The sequence below is a fragment of the Gobius niger genome, assembly GCF_951799975.1.
Source record: "Gobius niger genome assembly, chromosome: 10".
NCBI classification, from domain to species: Eukaryota; Metazoa; Chordata; class Actinopteri; order Gobiiformes; family Gobiidae; genus Gobius; species Gobius niger.
In genome coordinates, this window is record NC_136861.1 from 4921232 (window position 1) to 4940924 (window position 19693).

Here is a 19693-nt window from a genome sequence, read left to right on the forward strand (position 1 = left end):
ACTTTTTTGTGGCTTTTTGTTGTGTTGTTGTCACGTTTTTTTTCTATCATTTTTTGTTATGTTTTTGTGGCCTTTTCAATGCTTTGTTGTTGTGTTTTTTGTTGACTTTTCATCACATTTTGCGTCACTTTTTGTGTTGCTTTTCCGGCACATTTTGGGTTTTTTTGTTTGTTTATTTCAACCTCCTTTTTGTCGCCATTTTGATGCTTTTCTTTTTAAGCTTTTACATTTGGGTAAAGCTCGGGGCCCTTCTGTGCTCCTCCAGAATGGACATATGGCCAGTCCGCCCCTGGTCATGCATGAGCTTAATATAGAACCTGCAGATACACGTGAGACCTGAGGTGGCAGTAGTGAGTATAAAAATGACCAACTTTTAGTCCCTTTAACAAACGGTACGTGATAATGCAGCGTTCTCCAAACTTTTTTTACCCAGTGAGCTACTTTTACATCACAAAACCACCGGAGAGCGACTTAAACCTCAAAGACTTTGTGTAATTCTGTGACTTAGAAGTTCACCCAGTCTGTTCGTCTTTCATCATGAACTTCAGCCATTTTTAGTAATTCCTACAATCTCGTAAGGTGCTCTGCTTGATTGGATCTTTCTCCAACAGACACACAAGAACAAAAGAGAAGTGCTTTCCTCTGCCAACACTGAGCAACAACAACGTAAACACAGAGAAACTCACTTTATTTACCGTTTATTATCATTATCATGTAGCAATAGAAAGCCCCCGGCAGTGTCGCTGAGGATGTTGACGGCGCCCCTCAGGGTCACTCGGACGCGTCCTTCCGGGGCGTTTGAAACAGCGCCGTGCGGGTGCGTCCCTCGGGGCAGTACAGCACTTCCTCGATCTCGCCGCCGCCGCTCGCTCGCTTCTGGAAGTGGATCTCCAGCAGGTCCTGCATCGTCTCCGGGTCCGCAACGTCCGGGATCCCCACCAGGCGCACGGTCCGCTGGCACAGCTTCGTACGGGTCTGAGGGAGGAATGATCAGTGGTGAATAAAGTACTTGATTTCATCGCTGGACACGGTGAAATTGTTACTGAAGTGAAAGTACTTAAGTATTATGCAAAATCAACTTTTTCAAGCTTTACATCATGTTATTATGTCACTCCCTCATTAAAAACATGCCTGAAGTGTTGCCTTGGCACATTCACGTATTTTTGAGTCATCTGTAAAAACTCTGATGGCGGCCATTTTAGGGATAGCTTTGCCTGAGTCCTCCTAGGAACGCCCCCACCTCCTGGAGACGCCTCCGAGCTTTCGCCACCAGCCGAGTAACCAACCACTGCTGCTCAGCAGAACCCCCTCCCCACTGATGCCACAGACAGCGTGTGGAGGGGGCGTGTCTAAAGGCTCAGAGGTTCTTAAAGAGACAGAGGCCTATTTCAAGACATTCACTACAGCCATTTTGAGAGAGACATTTTATACAGGGCAGTTATTCTAATTTACTGCATTTACAGACCAACAGAAGGTTTGCTCATCATTGACTGGTGCTATGTGATTGAAAAAAGCATAATACCCCCTCTTTAACTCCCACTTGAACCGAACACATTTTCCTAAATCTAAAAGCTTCTTGAAAGAAAAAAAAAAAAAGCATCAAGATGGCATCGAAACACAACAAAGTGACCAAAAAGTGACAAAAAGTGACAAAACATGCCTGAAAAGCAACAATAATACAACAAAAAAGTGACTTAAGAGAGATTTAAAAAAGTGAAAAGAAAACAGGGCGAGAATACTTAAAAAAAAACTCAAAAATTAAAAAAAAATAATTCAAAAACACTTAAGATTTTTAACAAAAAAGCGGCGACAATCCAACAAAAAGTTACAATTCGTTTTGTAGGCCTTAGCATTAAAATGAGGCGCCAAACTGTTGCTTTTAGAGCTTTTAGATTTGGGTAAAGCCGAACTGGAGGTCAAAAAAAAAAATTATCCAGGCAAGGGGTAGGCAACGTCAGGCCCGGGGGCCAAATCCGGCCCTCCAGCACAGAGCCTCTGGCCCCCAATATGACTTTGAGAAATATAAGGGATCAAATACCTGTTAAAGTACTCTAAAAATGTGAGGAATAGTGTCCTTTTATAGTGTATTTTTTAAATGTCCTTACAGAACATCTCACTTGGTCGTATATAATGTAAAACAGTGATTCTCAACTGGTGGGTCGGGGACTCAAAAGTGGGTCGCGAGCCTATAGGGAACTTTTTTTCAATATTTTCCATCTGAAACTACACGGAAACACACTGGAGTCTGTTAAAATTAATATTACTGGGTTGTTTTGATCATAATTTCAGTCTTCAAAGCAAATCTATGGCTTGTTCAATAAAAACATGTGGTAAATGCAATATTTTATACGATATATGACAATGGTTCTTAACTTCAGGCCTAACCCTAACCCTACAATAGTGAGGTGTTGGTGTTTTGGCTATGATGAAAAGCGGCCCTCCACCACATAAACTTGCCCCCTTACTTACCCCTGTTTTAAGGCGTTCACACAAAGTTTACAGCATTTAGTGGATATTTTACGCATCCGCACACACAGCCCAGTGACAGCGGGACTGAAGGCTACGCAGAATCTATTTTGAGCAGGGGCGAATCCGAATATACAGGGGCTGGGGCAGTACAGGGGAACCACTGACAGAAAAACTGCCAGAAACAAACAAAAATAAAAATATTATTTTATATTTCATACTACAAGGAAAGGCAACTCATGTTTAACCCCTTAACTCCCACCTGAACCGAGCACATTTTCTCCAGTTTGGCTTTACCCCAATCCAAAAGCTTCTGGAAAAAAGCTGTGACAATAGCAACAAAACTGAGACGAAAACAATGATGGAAATGTGACAAAAAAGTGAGAAAAAATCTGATAACGTGAGGAAAAAGATCCTCTTGGTTCAGGCGGGAGTTAAGAGGTTAAATACTCTGCCTCATTTTTTTTAAGTCGGCCCCCTTCCTTAAAATGCTGTCCCAGTAATTTTGTACATAGACTGGAGCATTTAAAATATATATAATTTGAATTTTTTGGCGATTAAATATTAATTAGACTTTAAATCCAAATCCATGAGATTTTAAAAAGTTTGATTTTAGCCTAAATTTTCAAAATCGCTGTATCTTGAGAAAGCACTTGTTATTTTCAAGATTAAACACATTTTGAAAAGTAGACACACTGGCAGTTCAGCTTTACCCAAATCCTGTAGGCCAGTGTAACACCTCATTTGAAAGCTAAGATCTACAAAACTCATCTTAATGGGTCTTTTTCCTCACGTCATCAGATTTTTTTCCATCAATTTTTTGGGGGGGGGGATTCAACTCATTTTGTAACATTTTTTGTCTTTTTTTTTTGGTCATATTTTGGTCATATTTGTCACTTTTTTGTCACATTTTTTTGTCATTTTTTTGTGTCTTTTTTTTGGTCATTTTTTTGTCATTTTTTTGTCTTTTTTTCTCATTTTTGTCATTTTTTGTCCATTTTTTGTCTTTTTTTTGTCTTTTTTTTCTTTCATTTTTGTCATTTTTTGGTCAATTTTTTTGTCTTTTTTTGTCTTTTTTTGTCATATTTTTTCTTTCATTTTTGTCATTTTTTTGTCAATTTTTGGTCCTTTTTTGTCTTTTTTTGTCATATTTTGGTCATTTTTCTGTCAATTTTTTGTCTTTTTTTGTAATTTTTTGTCTTTTTTTTGTCTTTTTTGTCTTTTTCTCTTTTTTGTCTTTTTTTTGTCACTTTTCTGTCATTTTTCTGTCCATTTTTTGGTTTTTTTTTGTCTTTTTTTGTCTTTTTTGGTCTTTTTCAAATTTTTTTAATTTTTTCGTAACTTTTTTTTGACATTTTTTTGTCAATTTTTTGTCATTTTTTTGTCCATTTTTGTCATTTTTTTGTCACTTTTTTTGTCACTTTTTTGTCTTTTTTTTGTCATTTTTTTGTCATTTTTTTGTCAATTTTTTGTCATTTTTGTGTCCATTTTTGTCATTTTTTTGTCACTTTTTTGTCTTTTTTTTCGTCATTTTTTTGTCAAAGTTTTGTCACTTTTTTGTCACATCTTCATCATTGTTTTCATCTCAGTTCTGTCACTATTTTCACACCTTTTTTTCCAGAAGCTTTTGGACTGGGGTAAAGCCAAACTGGAGAAAACGTGCTCGGTTCAGGTGGGGGTTAAGGGGTTACTGCCCACCTAACATACTGTTCAGTTTGGGGTAAAACACGCACCCACACCAGAGTCACATCTGAACAAATGTAATGACTACTGTCCCTCTCACCTGCAGCTCTGTGATCTTCCCGTTGACGAAGGGCGTGACTCGGACCCGGTGAGTTCCCTCAGTCAGCTTCACGTTGTGGTACTCCGCGTCCGTCAGGCCTTTGGCGACTGAACACAAACAACAACAGCTTCAGTCGGTTCGGTTCGCACCATCACACATTTAGGCCCCGTCCACACGAAGTCAAGCTGAGGACCAAACACAAAGATATTTTATCAGTCCAGTGTATCGTCCATACGAGCCCGACGTTTTGGGGGTTTCTGTAAACGGACATTTTTCAAACCAGGTCCCAGAGGAAAGATCTCAAAACCCTGTTTACGCGGCGCCGTTGTTACGTCGTCTCTGCAACTTTTACTAAAACGATGACGTCACAGCTGCAGAGTGGTGTCTGTTATCCAAAATCTACTGACCTTATGATGAGTTATGAAGCCTCGGCGTTAAAGGAATAGGCCACCGTTTTTACATACTGAGACATGTTCTTACCTTAGCTTTGACGAGTTCTTTAGGACCTGTCTGATCTTCCCCCGTGCCTTCAGTCACGTAAACACAGCGCAGACGGCGTTAGCATTTAGCCTCTCCCTCTCTCCTCTATAGCTCCAAAACAGGTCAAGATAGAAGCTACCAAGCTCTTCCACGTTTTCCCTATTTAAATATGGTTACGTGAAGTGTTACACTACAAAGTATAATTACACAAAATTAAACAATGTGGATTTTCCACACAGAGGTCGGGTCTCTGACAGGGGCCGGGTCTCTGACAGGGGCCGGGTTCTCGGCTGGCGGAGGCAAATTAAAGCCGGTCTCTAAAACAGGCCGGGGCTTTTATTAGAAACTATAGCGGTAGAAATATTCCCCATGTTAGGAATTTGTGTCATACTGGTGTAAATGAAAACTCAGGTGCAGGAAGTAACAAACGGGAACCCGGGCCGAGGGGGACGCTGCGGAGGAGCTGATCCGAGCGTAACTTTGACACAGATTTAGACACTTTTCAAACCTCCTGTGACTAAATTTGGAAAAAGGGCAACAAATGTTTCTGACCCTCCAGGGTTTTAATAAAGTCACCATCGCGTCTTCAAAGCACGTCCAGCTGCTCCGTGTGCAGGTCAGTCCCGCCTCAAAATAACTCCCATCAGCGCGAGCGTCTCGTCTTCTCTCGGGTCAGTCTCATGATCGATCACAAACACAAACGCTCCGTCTAAACTCGCCTTTTACACAAGATAACAACAAATAATCCGGTCCGCGGTAAAAACGAAACAGAAACCTGCAGTGACACTGATGTCAAAGCTCCGCTAACAGCAACGAAACACTTCCTGTTGTCCCGACAAAATAAAAGGCGTCAATGTTCCAGCCGCTGGGAGAGGGTTTGAAATGTTCATTAATAAATGAACCTAATATTTTAGGTGCAAATGGACACAATTCTCGTTTTTCTTCATTTTCCCGGTCGTCCGTTTTGCTCAAATAGAAATAAAGGCCTGTCCTGAGTCCATTATTTAAATTTCGTCCCTGAAGATATCATAAATTTGGGGCATTTTTTATATGAAAACGTAAAATGATATCAATGTCATCTACGCCACAGTTTGAAAGGCACGTCTCTAAGTTTTTACTCCTCTGTTCACCCGCAGCGTTTCGCCTAAACCCGTCCTTCTCACCGTCGTCCCGGATGAAGCTGATGACGGCGTGCCCGCTCTCCGGCAGCATTTGGCACGACTCCACCTCTCCTCCTCCGTGGCGACTCTTGGAAAAGTGAATGTCCAGTTTGTCCTCCAGAGTCTGACGGTCCATCTGCGGCAGGTCGGACACCAGGATCCTCCGCGGGCAAACGTCTGCCGCCACCTACGGCACAAAGGGGCACAGGGCAGAGAGGGAACAGACTTTTGTAGTGATGAAGACGTGCTGGATATTGTTACCAAATACCTTAAAAAGCAAAACACTCCAGTTAAATGCTTTTTAGTGACATTTAAGGCCTTCATTTTGGCCCAGTTTATTCATTTGCTTTTAACCTTTTACCACGAACCAAACCAAATGCATTCTTTCCTCTTTGCCATTGTCGTCACTTTTTATTTCCCTTGTGTGTTTTTGTCACTTTTTTATGGCACTTTTGTCTTTTTTTTGCTGGATTTTTGCCATTTTTTTCCTGGATTTTTGACATTTTTTGCTGGATTTTTGTCACTTTTTTTGCTGGATTTTTGTCACTTTTTTGGGGGATTTTTGTCCCTTTTCCTGGATTTTTGACATTTTTTTCTGGATTTTTGTCACTTTTTTGGGATTTTTGTCTTTTTTCTGGGTTTTTGTCACTTTTTTCTGGATTTTTGTCATTTTTTGCTGGATTTTTGTCATTTTTTGCTGGATTTTTGTCTATTTTTTCTGGATTTTTGTCTTTTTTTCTTCTGGATTTTTGTCTTTTTTTATTTGCTGGATTTTTTGTCACGTTTTTTGCTGGATTTTTGTCTTTTTTGCTGGATTTTTGTCTTTTTTTCCCCTGAATTTTTGTCACTTTTTTCTGGATTTTTGTCTTTTTTTCTTCTGGAGTTTTGTCTTTTTTTTGCTGGATTTTTTGTCACTTTTTTTCCTGGATTTTTGTCTTTTTTTGCTGGATTTTTTGTCACTTTTTTTGCTTGGTTTTTGTCACTTTTTGCTGGATTTTTGTCTTTTTTTCCTGGATTTTTGTCTTTTTTTTTTGCTGGATTTTTGTCTTTTTTTCCTGGAATTTTGTCTTTTTTTCTTCTGGATTTTTGTCACTTTTTGTCAATTAACATCCTCATTTTCTTCTCGTTTTTTGTCGCTATTTTGATGAAGCTTTTAGATCTGGAGAATTTGCAGAACAGGAGAAAACATGTTCAGGTGAGGTTAATGAAGCCCTGGGGGGGGGCCAGGGGGCAGGTGTAGTTACCTGGACAGACGTGGGCAGCGTGAGGGGCACAGCTCTGGCCTCCACCGTCATGTGGAACTCTTCAGACAGATTCACCGTGTGACGGCGCTTCGTCAGCACCTGCTGAGCCACTGAGCCACAGGAATAAAGCCAGGATTAAAATCACTACGTTTGCTCCTCCCACAGACTTCAGCCCCAGCACTGACCGGCCACGTCCTCGAAGGTGATGAGGGCGCTCCCTCCCTCCAGCGGGTACTCGATCAGGGGCTCCATGCTGAAACGAGGCGGGTCCTGATCCTTGGCCGTCTGCCCACGAAACACCAGGGGGCGCTCTGGAGCTCCAGAGAAAACCTGTCACAACACAGACTTCTGTTTAAAGGGGACATATCATGCTAATCCACCTTTTAGCTCGCTTGTTAACAATTATTAGTCATTATCATTATTGTAGTATGTATGGTATTTGACATGCAGATTGTGTTTAAGTATTGTCAGTAATGTTAACAAAAGGATTAACCACAGCATTTGTTGTTGTTGGAGAAATAACAATGGTGTTCGAGAGGATACATGAATGACAGGCAGCAGTCTGGATGTCTTATGCAGGAGAAGTTTATTTACCATCGGTGCGGGACCCGGAGACATGAACTCGAGACATTGCGCTAGTCCTACCATTCAAGTCTGTCTGTGCTTCCACAGAAGAGGGATAAATACTCTCTCAGAGCGTCAGACTGATATGCAAGCATTCAGTGGCTGAGAGTCTGAGCCCCACAGTCAAGGCTATGACAGAGATAGTACGACTGTACAGCCTGACCCAGTGTGATAAATAGTGATTTAATGTTATCCTCTAACAGTTGTCACTGTTAACTAAAATGTTCGGTACTATTATGAATTCTATTCTGCATTTACTTTGCTTTCTTAAAACACACGGTGGTCATGGTTTAGCAGTAACTTTACCTTTGCCGTCTGTACTATTACTGTTGTTGAGTGTCATGTAAATAACGTGTGAATAAAAAGTTTCTGCGCCGCTATATAATCGTAGAGTTGAACCGAGTGTCACCTCTGCAACCTGGAGAGGGGGCGGGGTATGAAGTGTCTCAGTTGCATTTAAAGAGACCGCACCAAAACGAGTTGCTCTCAGACGCACATCAGAAAAGGGGTAGAAAAGGGGCCTGTAGAGCTATAATAATGAGGAATTCAGACCCAAGCATTGCAGTTCCGCTTTATATAGACCACAACTGTATGATTTATATGTAAAAAGGAAGGATTTAAAAGCATGATATGCCTCCTTTAAAGCAGACTGCCTCGGGCGCCATCCAGTGGAGGGGGAACCAAACTGCGCTTTATCTTTTAACCTGAAGGAGGTCCCTGACCAGCACAGACATTCACACATAACTTTGAACAGAAAGTGATGGAGTCTCTGGGACTCGGTCAGAAACAAGCCTGGTCCTCCTGCGCCTTCGGGAGTTGTGTTTGTAATGAAATCAGTAAATATTCACACTAAAAGTGGAGGCTCCGCTCTCTCAGGGGGAGGGGGGGGAGTCTTAAGGCACCAAAGTGGCAAGAGGTCAGATTTAGTTTGCTGTTAGCTAGTTAGCTGCCAGCAAATACGCTTATCAAAGTGAGGAAGAGAGTTCATCCTCTGACATCAGAGCGAATGTCTCTGCTAATGATAGTATCTCACACAGAGGAGCGTCATGAAAACCTGTGTGTGACGAGTGTGGGCCTGGCCCGGCTCTACAGGGGTGCATCGTTTGTGTGCTCTGTTTTACTGGCTTCACGCTGATGCCCCTCAGACTGGCCTGGCCTGTGCGGGTGTGGGCTGTTTGAACTCAGAAAGCTGATGAACTGACGTCGGCCTGTTGTCGAAGTCGTTCTGCGGTCGTCTCTTCTTCACTGAGCTTCGTCAGGACTCGTTCCAGCTCCTGCTTCAGCTCCAGCTCCTCCTGCTGCAGCAACGACAGCTGCTCCTGCACAAAACAAGCACAAGAGCAGACAGTGAACCTCCCATATGGTAAATTACTACAACCCAGAGCCACGGTGAGTCCTGACCTGGTCCTGCACGGCCTGGGCTCTGGCTCGCTCCTCCTCCTCCTCGAGGTCCTGCTGCAGGCCCACAGTCCGCTCTCTGAACTGCTGCGTCAGGCCTTGGGTCTCCGTGATCAAAGTCTGCAGCTCGTCCTGCTCCTGCTCCAGCTGGGAAAACTTCTCCTTTAACACACGGACACAGAGTCAACAACAGGTCAAACTTCTCCTTTAACACACAGACACAGAGTCAACAACAAACTTCTCCTTGTGTGTGTGTGAGTGTTTCTACCTTTTAATTTTGGTCATTGGTCATTTTTTTGTCACATTTTTTGTCACATTTTTTGTCATTTTTTGGTCACTTTTTTGTCATTTTTTCGTCATATTTTTGTCATTTTTTGGTCACTTTTTTGTCACATTTTTTGGTATTTTTTTGGGTCATTTTTTTGTCATATTTTTGGCAAATTTTTGTCATTTTTTGGTAATTTCTTTGGTCATTTTTTGTCACATTTCTTGTTATTTTTATGTCTTTTTTTGGTCATTTTTTTTTGTCATTTTCGTCATTTTTTTGTCACATTTTTGTCAAAGTTTTTGTCATTTTTTGGTAATTTTTTGTCAATTTTTTGTCTTTTTTTTGCATATTTTTTTTTCTTTTTTTTCTCAATTTTTTGTCATTTTTTCGTCACTTTTGGCAAATTTTTTGTCATTGTTTGGTAATTTTTTTGTCACATTTTTGTCAATTTTTTGTCTTTTTTTGTCACATTTTTTGTCATTTTTTTGTCACATTTTTGTCAATTTTTTGTCTTTTTTGTCATTTTTTGGTCACATTTTTGTCAATTTTTTGTCTTTTTTTGTCACATTTTTTGTCACTTTTTTGTCATTTTTTTGTCAATTTTTTGTTTTTTTGGTCAATTTGTCATTTTTTGTCAGAGTCAACAACAGGACAAACTTCTCCTTGTGTGTGTGTGAGTGTTTTTACCTTCTCATTCTGTATCAGTGCCCTCAGTCCCTCCAGAGTCTCCTCCGACGGCTCCGACACCAGAGAGAAGTCCTGCAGCAACAACAGACTCTTTAAGGCGAGACACTGCAGGTGAATAGGGGAAAAAAATAAATGTATAGATTTCAATTTGAAACTTTTGCTGAACATCACAGATATAAATATGACAAAAAAATGTATTGCACTTTTTCTGTCATTTTATGTTTTCACATAAAAATAAGGCATTTTGAGCATTAAAATGGCCAAAATTGTTTATATTTTGGGCAACGAAATCAAAATAATGAATTGAGTCAGATTAAATTTTATGGTTTTATTTTATTGACATATTAGTAGATTTTTTCAGAGGGGATTTTGGATATTTTGTTTAGTTTTTCAATAAACTAATCATCAGTGAAAAAATCTGTAAAAACTCAAATTCCGCCTGTTTTTTTGGTTTCAAAGCTGAATAAATCAGGCTAAGAATTAGATATTAAAAAATCCCTCCGAAAAAACCTTCAGAATCTTGTTGTGTCTCAGACTGTAAAGTGTGGAGTCTGTGGGAGCTTCTATAAGGGCTCAGGCTCTGCCCGAGTGCGGCTTCTCTCATTCAGAGAAAACCAGCCCTGAAGTTTTGTAGCGAGTGCGCATGCGCGGCCCGTTCTTCCACTTTTCCGCTCCAGCGTCTCTTAGGAGGAAAAACACCATATTTGGGTGAAAGCGTCATCACGGGGCCCCTTAGCAGGACACGTGGATGTCAAATCTGTCAATATTTATGAATGAAAACCCGCGGGAAAGACGGACTTTCTACTTCCGGGTCGCCCCCACCTCGCAGACAAAACATCATAAAATAAACATCATCATTTTTATATCTGACATGAAAACTAAGATGTAAAGGGAGGAAAACAGATAAAAATCTCCACTTCGACCACTGCGTGAAAAATCAATACTTTCACCTGCCGTGTCTCGCCTTAAGGACATTTGTGTTCATTTCCCAAAGCCAAAGCCACACAATATCAGGAGAAGCTAAATTCATATCGCTAAATCACTGAGGTCTTTAGTCTGACCTCTTGGATGGAGAAACAACTTATTTACAAATGTATTTGAGTTGATTGTACTAGGAAGAAATGTCACCAAATGTCATGGGCAGAGAGCGGGTAGTACTCAGTTACATTTACTCAAGTATATGCTACATTTACTCAAGTATATGTTACATTTACTCAAGTACATGTTACATTTACTCAAGTACATGTTACATTTACTCAAGTACATGCTACATTTACTCAAGTACATGCTACATTTACTCAAGTACATGCTACATTTACTCAAGTATATGTTACATTTACTCAAGTACATGTTACATTTACTCAAGTACATGTTACATTTACTCAAGTACATGTTACATTTACTCAAGTACATGTTACATTTACTCAAGTACATGTTACATTTACTCAAGTACATGCTACATTTACTCAAGTACATGCTACATTTACTCAAGTACATGCTACATTTACTCAAGTATATGCTACATTTACTCAAGTATATGTTACATTTACTCAAGTACATGTTACATTTACTCAAGTACATGTTACATTTACTCAAGTACATGTTACATTTACTCAAGTACATGCTACATTTACTCAAGTACATGCTACATTTACTCAAGTATATGTTACATTTACTCAAGTACATGTTACATTTACTCAAGTACATGTTACATTTACTCAAGTACATGTTACATTTACTCATTTACTCAAGTACATGTTACATTTACTCATTTACTCAAGTACATGTTACATTTACTCAAGTACATGCTACATTTACTCAAGTACATGCTACATTTACTCAAGTATATGTTACATTTACTCAAGTACATGTTACATTTACTCAAGTACATGTTACATTTACTCAAGTACATGCTACATTTACTCAAGTACATGTTACATTTACTCAAGTACATGCTACATTTACTCAAGTACATGTTACATTTACTCAAGTACATGCTACATTTACTCAAGTACATGCTACATTTACTCAAGTACATGCTACATTTACTCAAGTACATGTTACATTTACTCAAGTACATGTAACTTGACCTCTTAACTCCCGCCTGAACCGAGAGCATTTTCTCCAGTTCAGCTTTACCCAAATCCTCTAGGCCAGTGTAACGCCTCATTTGAAAGCTAAGATCTACAAAACTCATCTAAATGGATCTTCTTCCTCATATCATCAGATTTTTTTCCATCTTTTGGGGGAGGGTATCAACTCATTTTTGTCATTTTTTTGTCACATTTTTTGTCATTTTTTTGGTCATTTTTTTTTGTCTTTTTTTGTCATTTTTTGTCACAGTTTTGTCTTTTTTTTGTCCATTTTTTGTCTTTTTTGGGGTCTTTTTGTCATTTTTTGTCACATTTTTGTCTTTTTTTGTCCATTTTTTGTCATTTTTTCATCACTTTTTTGTCACATTTTTGTCATTTTTTGCCAATTTTTTTCCTTTTTTTTGACCATTTTTTTGTCTTTTTTTGTCATTTTTTCGTCACATTTTGTGTCACTTTTTTGTCAGTGTTTTCTCACTTTTTTGTCACATTTCCATCATTGTTTTCGTCTCAGTTTTGTTGCTATTTTCACACCTTTTTTCCTGAAGCTTTTGGACTGGGGTAAAGCTAAACTGGAGAAAATGTGCTCGGTTCAGGTGGGAGTCTAGGGGTTAACCAAGTACGTTTTCTGAAAAGGCCAGAGTAACCTACAAAACTCATCTAAACTGATCTTTTTCCTCGCGTTGTGGTCCCTTTTCTGTCGCTATTTTGGCAAAAGTGTCCGTGGGCCAGAATACAGTTTGCATTTTCTTATTCTGCTTTTAAACAGAAAGAGCAACAACAAAACAAAGGAAAATTACAAAAATATAACCAAAAAAGTGACAAAAACAACAGAAAGTGTCACAAATACGTGCCGGAAATGCAACAAAAAAACAACAAAAAAGCCACAAAAAGTGACCAAAAAAAAGCAATGAAAAAGTCACAAGAAACAAAAAAAAAAAACGGACAAAAAAAAGAGACAAAAACGCGATGTGACAAAGCTACGATCACTTTTGTTGGTCTTAGCTTTCAAATGAGGCACTACACTGTTACTCCAGTCGAGAAGCTTTTAGATTTGGGTAAAGTTGAACTACAGAAAAATCGCTCGGTTCAGAGGTTTAGCTGTTCCCACCCGCCTAAACCAAATGCATTCTGTCCTCTTCGGCTGTTATATAGGCCTGTGTAACATGTCATTTGAAAGCTAAGACCCACAAAACTGATCTTTTTCCTCACGTTGTTGCTGTGTTGTGTCACCTTTTGTATGTTTTATTTTATTTTTTGTCACATTTTTGTTGAATTTTTGTCACATTTTTTGTTGATTTTTTGTCACATTTTTGTTGAATTTTTGTCACATTTTGTTGATTTTTTGTCACATTTTTGTTGAGTTTTTGTCACATTTTTGTTGAATTTTTGTCACATTTTGTTGAATTTTTGTCACATTTTTGTCACATTTTTGTTGAATTTTTGTCACATTTTGTTGATTTTTTGTCACATTTTTGTTGAGTTTTTGTCACATTTTTGTTGAATTTTTGTCACATTTTGTTGAATTTTTTTCACATTTTTGTCACATTTTGTTGATTTTTTGTCACATTTTTGTTGAATTTTTGTCACATTTTTGTCACATTTTTGTTGAGTTTTTGTCACATTTTTGTTAATTTTTTGTTGAGTTTTTGTCACATTTTTGTTAATTTTTTGTTGAATTTTTGTCACATTTTGTTGATTTTTTGTCACATTTTTGTTGAATTTTTGTCACATTTTTGTTGAGTTTTTGTCACATTTTTGTTGAATTTTTGTCACATTTTGTTGAGTTTTTGTCACATTTTTGTTGAATTTTTGTCACATTTTTGTTAATTTTTTGCCACATTTTTGTTGAATTTTTGTCACATTTTGCTGAATTTTTGTCACATTTTTGTTGAATTTTTGTTACATTTTTGTTGAATTTTTGTCACATTTTGTTGAATTTTTGTCACATTTTTGTTGATTTTTTGTCACATTTTTGTCACATTTTTGTCACATTTTTGTCACATTTTTGTCACATTTTTGTTGAATTTTTGTCACATTTTTGTTGAATTTTTGTCACATTTTTGTAGAGTTTCTGTCACATTTTTGTTGAATTTTTGTCACATTTTGGTCGTGTTTACATCCTTGTTTTCTTCTCATTTGTTGTGGCTATTTTGGTGCTTTTTCCCCATGAAGCTTTTTGATTAGGGTAAAGCCAAACTGGAGAAAATGGGATCCGTTCAGATGGGAGTTAAGAGGTTAAGACGAAAAAACCGCACTATCTTTACGTATTTACGTTTCTGAGGCTTTTACGCTGAGTCACAAAACTTTTACGTAACAACCTACGTAAAAAAAATTCTCTTGCTCTGATGTGACGTTTGGAAATCACCTGTTCGTTTCTTCAACTAAAAATAACCACAGCCATAAAAAAACAAACAAAAAACAAACAAAAATCCATGTTATTCTCTCACCTCGTCTGATGACATGATGAAAATCACCTGAAAACAGTAAAAACACGGTTATGTTTACGCCTAAAAGTGAGAAAAACACCGAGAAAACGCGTTTATCTGAACATTATCTGTCGTTAATGCGAGCATGACTTCGGAAAACAACTCAAAACATAAAAACACGAACCGTTTTGTTCACATTTAACGTTCACAAACCGCAGCCCGGGCTCGTGCGGGATCTCACGCGTTTACGTTGTCAAAGAGACGCGATATTTCTGATAAATTATGACTAAAATCGTGGTTTCTACGGGAGAACGCAGCGAGTCTTACCGTCGACAGTCTCCGGCTCGTTTCACTTTCATTTCTGTGATTTCGAGGAAGAGAAACAGGAGGCAGTGGCGGCGCGCGGACACACGAGGGCGCTGTGACCCCGCGCGTTTGTTTACAGAGGGACACGTTTAGAAGTTAGATTCAGTGTGTTGTATTTGGACGTTATGGTGTTCACACGTGGCCGAATCTTTACCCAAATCTAAAAGCTTCTTGACTTTAGTTTACAGCCCGTACGCCTCATTTGAAAGCTAAGACCTACACAGCTTTTTAACCTCCTAACTCCCGCCTGAACCGAGAGGATCTTTTTCCTCACGTCATCAGATTTTTTTTCCAGCATGTTTTTGTTGGGTATTCAACTCTTTTTTTTTAAACTTTTTTGTCATTTTTTTTGTCATTTTTTTTGTCATTTTTTGTCGCATTTTGCTACATTTTTGTAATTTTTTGTCAATTTTTTGTCAAATTTTTTATCATTTTTTGGTCAAATTTTTGTCCATTTTTTCTCAATTTTTTTAGCATTTTTTGTCACATTTTTGTCATTTTTTTGTCACATTTTTGTATTTTTTGTTGTAATTTTTTAGTCAAATTTTTAGCACATTTTGGTCATTTTTTGTCAATTTTTTCTCAAATTTTTATAATTTTTTTGTCACATTTTTGTCATTTTTTTTTAAATTTTTTCTCAATTATTTATCATTTTTTTGTCATATTTTTGTCATTTTTTTTGTCAATTTTGTGTCAATTTCTTGTGACATTTTTTCCACTTTTTCATCCATTTTTCGTCACATTTTTGTCATTTTTTTGTCCATTTTTTCTCAAATTTTTATCATTTTTCTTTGTCACATTTTTGTCATTTTTGTATCGCATTTTTGTCTTTTTTTTGGTCAAATTTTTATCAAATTTTTGTCAATGTTTTCCCACTTTTCTGTCACATTTCCATCATTGTTTTCGTCTCAGTTTTGTCGCTATTTTCACAGCTTTTTTCCAGAAGCTTTTGGACTGGGGTAAAGCCAAACTGGAGAAAATGAGCTCGGTTCAGGTGGGAGTTAAGGGGTTAAGAAGCTTTTAGATTTGGGTAAAGCCAAACTGGAGAAAATGTGCTTGGTTTTAAAGAGTTCCTCAGTCAGGCATTCATCCCTCTCACTACAAGAACATTCATGGACAAAAAAAGGGCCGGGTACTGTTCGATACGGTGCTTTAACGCAGTGGTTCTCAACCTTTTGGAGCCGCGACCCCGATTATAACAGAGAAATTTTAACATTAGCCGACATAATTCTTAAAGATGTGATGTACTTTCTTAAATGTTTAAAAAATCAGACTCAGTGCAGGTGGTTCCCAAATTCTCAAGAATTTGGAACCCCTTTCTACATTGTGTTGAGAATATTCCTGTTCAGAATGTTTCGGGCTAAGATTTTTATTCTTTCTAACTGTGCTACTTGTATCTTTGCAACTACCACTCTTATTCAACGTTCTCCCTCCCTTTATTGATTGATTTTTTAAATGTTCCCCTTGGACTAATTGGACAGGTATAGTGGGTTTAGGTAAGGGTGTGTTTTGATTAAAGTTATACTGTCTGTTTATGGTTTTGCATAATTGTAAAATTCATGCACAAGCTTAATATAGAAAGTGCAGTAACACGTATGACCTGAGGTGGCAGTACTGGGTATAAAATGGCTAACTTGCCTCTAGCCCCTTTAAAAAAACAATGGATAAAATAAAATTCCGAACAAATAATGGCACATATTATACTAAATGCTAATAAAAATATGTATATTTTATCTACATGATCTGGCGACCCCCCTAATTTGTCTCGCAACCCCCTTGCGGGTCCCGCCCCCAGGTTGAGAACCACTGCTTTAACGATACTTGGTTTTCAACCCATCAAGAAACTTTAACGACTTAAGGCCAGAAAAAATGTTCATGTCCATCCATCCATTTTCTTCCTCTTTATCCGGGGCCGGGTCGCGGGGGCAGCGTCTCAGCAGAGACGCCCAGACTTCACCTCCTCCAGCTGTTCTGACCCCGAGGCGACAGTCCCTCCAGCGTGTCCTGGGCCTTCCACGAGGCCTCGTCCCAATAGGACATGCCCGGAACAGGAGGAGGCAGCGGCCAGGAGGTATCCGGAACAGATGCCCTAGCCACCTCAGCTGCTCCTTTCTAAGTGAAGGAGCAGCGACTCTACTCCGAGCTCCCCCCAGGTAACTGAGCTCCTCACCCTCAGCCACCCCGTGAAGGAAACTCATTTCGGCCGCTTGTATCCGCGATCTCGTCCTTTCGGTCATTACTCAGATCTCATGACCATCGGTGAGGGCGGGAACGTAGATCGATCGGCTGAAGGTCCTGATTTGAAACAAACAGAACATCGTCTGCAAACAGAGATGAGATCCTGAGGTTCCCAAACCGGACGCCCTGCGGCCCCAGGCTGCACCGACAAATTCTGTCCATGAAGGAAATGAACAGAACCAGTGACCATGTTCACGTTGTGCTCCCCATATTTATCAAAAATGTTTCAATGTGTTTATAACCCAATTTCCCAAAACTGTCTTCATGACACTTGAAGCACCTGCACATGTGACTCACAATGTATCTGTGTATACATGTGTACATATATATATTTTTATCTAAAGTCTGTGTAACAGCTCATTTTGGTCACATTTTTAATTTTTGTCACTTTTTGGTTAAATTTTTGTCACTTTTTGGTTGAATTTTTGTCACTTTTTGGTTGAATTTTTGTCACATTTTGGTTGAATTTTTGTCACTTTTTGGTTGAATTTTTGTCACTTTTTGGTTGAATTTTTGTCACTTTTTGGTTGAATTTTAGTTGAATTTTTGTCACATTTTTGATTTTTTGTCACATTTTGTTGAATTTTTGTCACTTTTTGGTTGAATTTTTGTCACTTTTTGGTTGAATTTTTGTCACTTTTTGGTTGATTTTTGTCACATTTTGTTGAATTTTTGTCACATTTTTGTTGATTTTTGTCACATTTTGGTTGAATTTTTGTCACATTTTTGTTGATTTTTGTCACATTTTGTTGAATTTTTGTCACATTTTTGTTGAATTTTTGTCACATTTTTGTTGATTTTTTGTCACATTTTGTTGAATTTTTGTCACTTTTTGGTTGAATTTTTGTCACATTTTGTTGAATTTGTGTCACATTTTGGTTGAATTTTTGTCACTTTTTGGTTGACTTTTTGTCACATTTTTGTTGATTTTGTCACATTTTGTTGAATTTTTGTCACTTTTTGGTTGAATTTTTGTCACTTTTTGGTTGAATTTTTGTCACTTTTTGGTTGAATTTTTGTCACTTTTTGGTTGAATTTTTGTCACTTTTTGGTTGAATTTGTCACATTTTTGTTGAATTTTTGTCACTTTTTGGTTGAATTTTGGTTGAATTTTTGTCACATTTTTGATTTTTTGTCACATTTTGTTGAATTTTTGTCACTTTTTGGTTGAATTTTTGTCACTTTTTGGTTGAATTTTTGTCACTTTTTGGTTGAATTTTTGTCACATTTTGGTTGAATTTTTGTCACTTTTTGGTTGAATTTTGGTTGAATTTTTGTCACATTTTTGATTTTTTGTCACATTTTGTTGAATTTTTGTCACTTTTTGGTTGAATTTTTGTCACTTTTTGGTTGAATTTTTGTCACATTTTTGTTGATTTTGTCACATTTTGTTGAATTTTTGTCACATTTTGGTTGAATTTGTGTCACTTTTTGGTTGAATTTGTCACTTTTTGGTTGAATTTTTGTCACATTTTTGTTGAATTTTTGTCACATTTTTGTTGAATTTTTGCCACATTTTTGTTGAATTTTTGTCACTTTTTGGTTGAATTTTTGTCACTTTTTTGGTTGACTTTTTGTCACATTTTTGTTGATTTTGTCACATTTTGTTGAATTTTTGTCACATTTTGGTTGAATTTGTGTCACTTTTTGGTTGAATTTTTGTTGAATTTGTCACTTTTTGGTTGAATTTTTGTCACTTTTTGGTTGAATTTTTGTCACTTTTTGGTTGAATTTTTGTCACTTTTTGGTTGAATTTTTGTCACTTTTTGGTTGAATTTTTGTCACTTTGGTTGAATTTTTGTCACTTTTTGGTTGAATTTGTCACATTTTTGTTGAATTTTTGTCACATTTTGGTTGAATTTTTGTTGAATTTGTCACTTTTTGGTTGAATTTTTGTCACATTTTTGTTGAATTTTTGTCACTTTTTGGTTGAATTTTTGTCACATTTTGGTTGAATTTTGGTTGAATTTTTGTCACATTTTTGATTTTTTGTCACATTTTGTTGAATTTTTGTCACTTTTTGGTTGAATTTTTGTCACTTTTTGGTTGAATTTTTGTCACTTTTTGGTTGAATTTTTGTCACTTTTTGGTTGAATTTGTCACATTTTTGTTGAATTTTTGTCACATTTTGGTTGAATTTTTGTTGAATTTGTCACTTTTTGGTTGAATTTTTGTCACATTTTTGTTGATTTTTTGTCACATTTTGTTGAATTTTTGTCACATTTTGGTTGAATTTGTGTCATTCATTCATTCATTCAATCTTTATTAAGGACACAAGTGAGAACACATGATCCATATTTATGTTTAAAAGAAAAATATTAAAACACTGTAGATCATTGCAGCAACAAAACAAGGCACCAGCAATTCTCTAGCTGCCACACACATAAAGACACGAGCGCCAATGATTCCACATTTTTGACGTGAATCTCATTGAGCTGATCACAGGACACACCAGAGTCC

The 19693-nt window shown here is 37.6% G+C and overlaps 1 protein-coding gene across 1 annotated transcript; it reads right to left on the reverse strand.

The window, feature by feature from the left end:
- Nucleotides 1–707: 707 nt before the first annotated feature.
- ifi35 (interferon-induced protein 35) lies at nt 708–14976 on the reverse strand. The gene is made up of 10 exons (XM_079564856.1): nt 14957–14976; nt 14651–14677; nt 10111–10182; nt 9159–9317; nt 8960–9076; nt 7319–7463; nt 7134–7243; nt 5893–6076; nt 4250–4356; nt 708–975 (listed from the first exon to the last, which is right to left on the reverse strand). The coding sequence occupies exons 2-10, from the start codon at nt 14663–14665 to the stop codon at nt 772–774; spliced, it is 1113 nt and encodes a 370-aa protein (XP_079420982.1). The 5' UTR covers nt 14666–14677; nt 14957–14976; the 3' UTR covers nt 708–771.
- Nucleotides 14977–19693: the final 4717 nt, after the last annotated feature.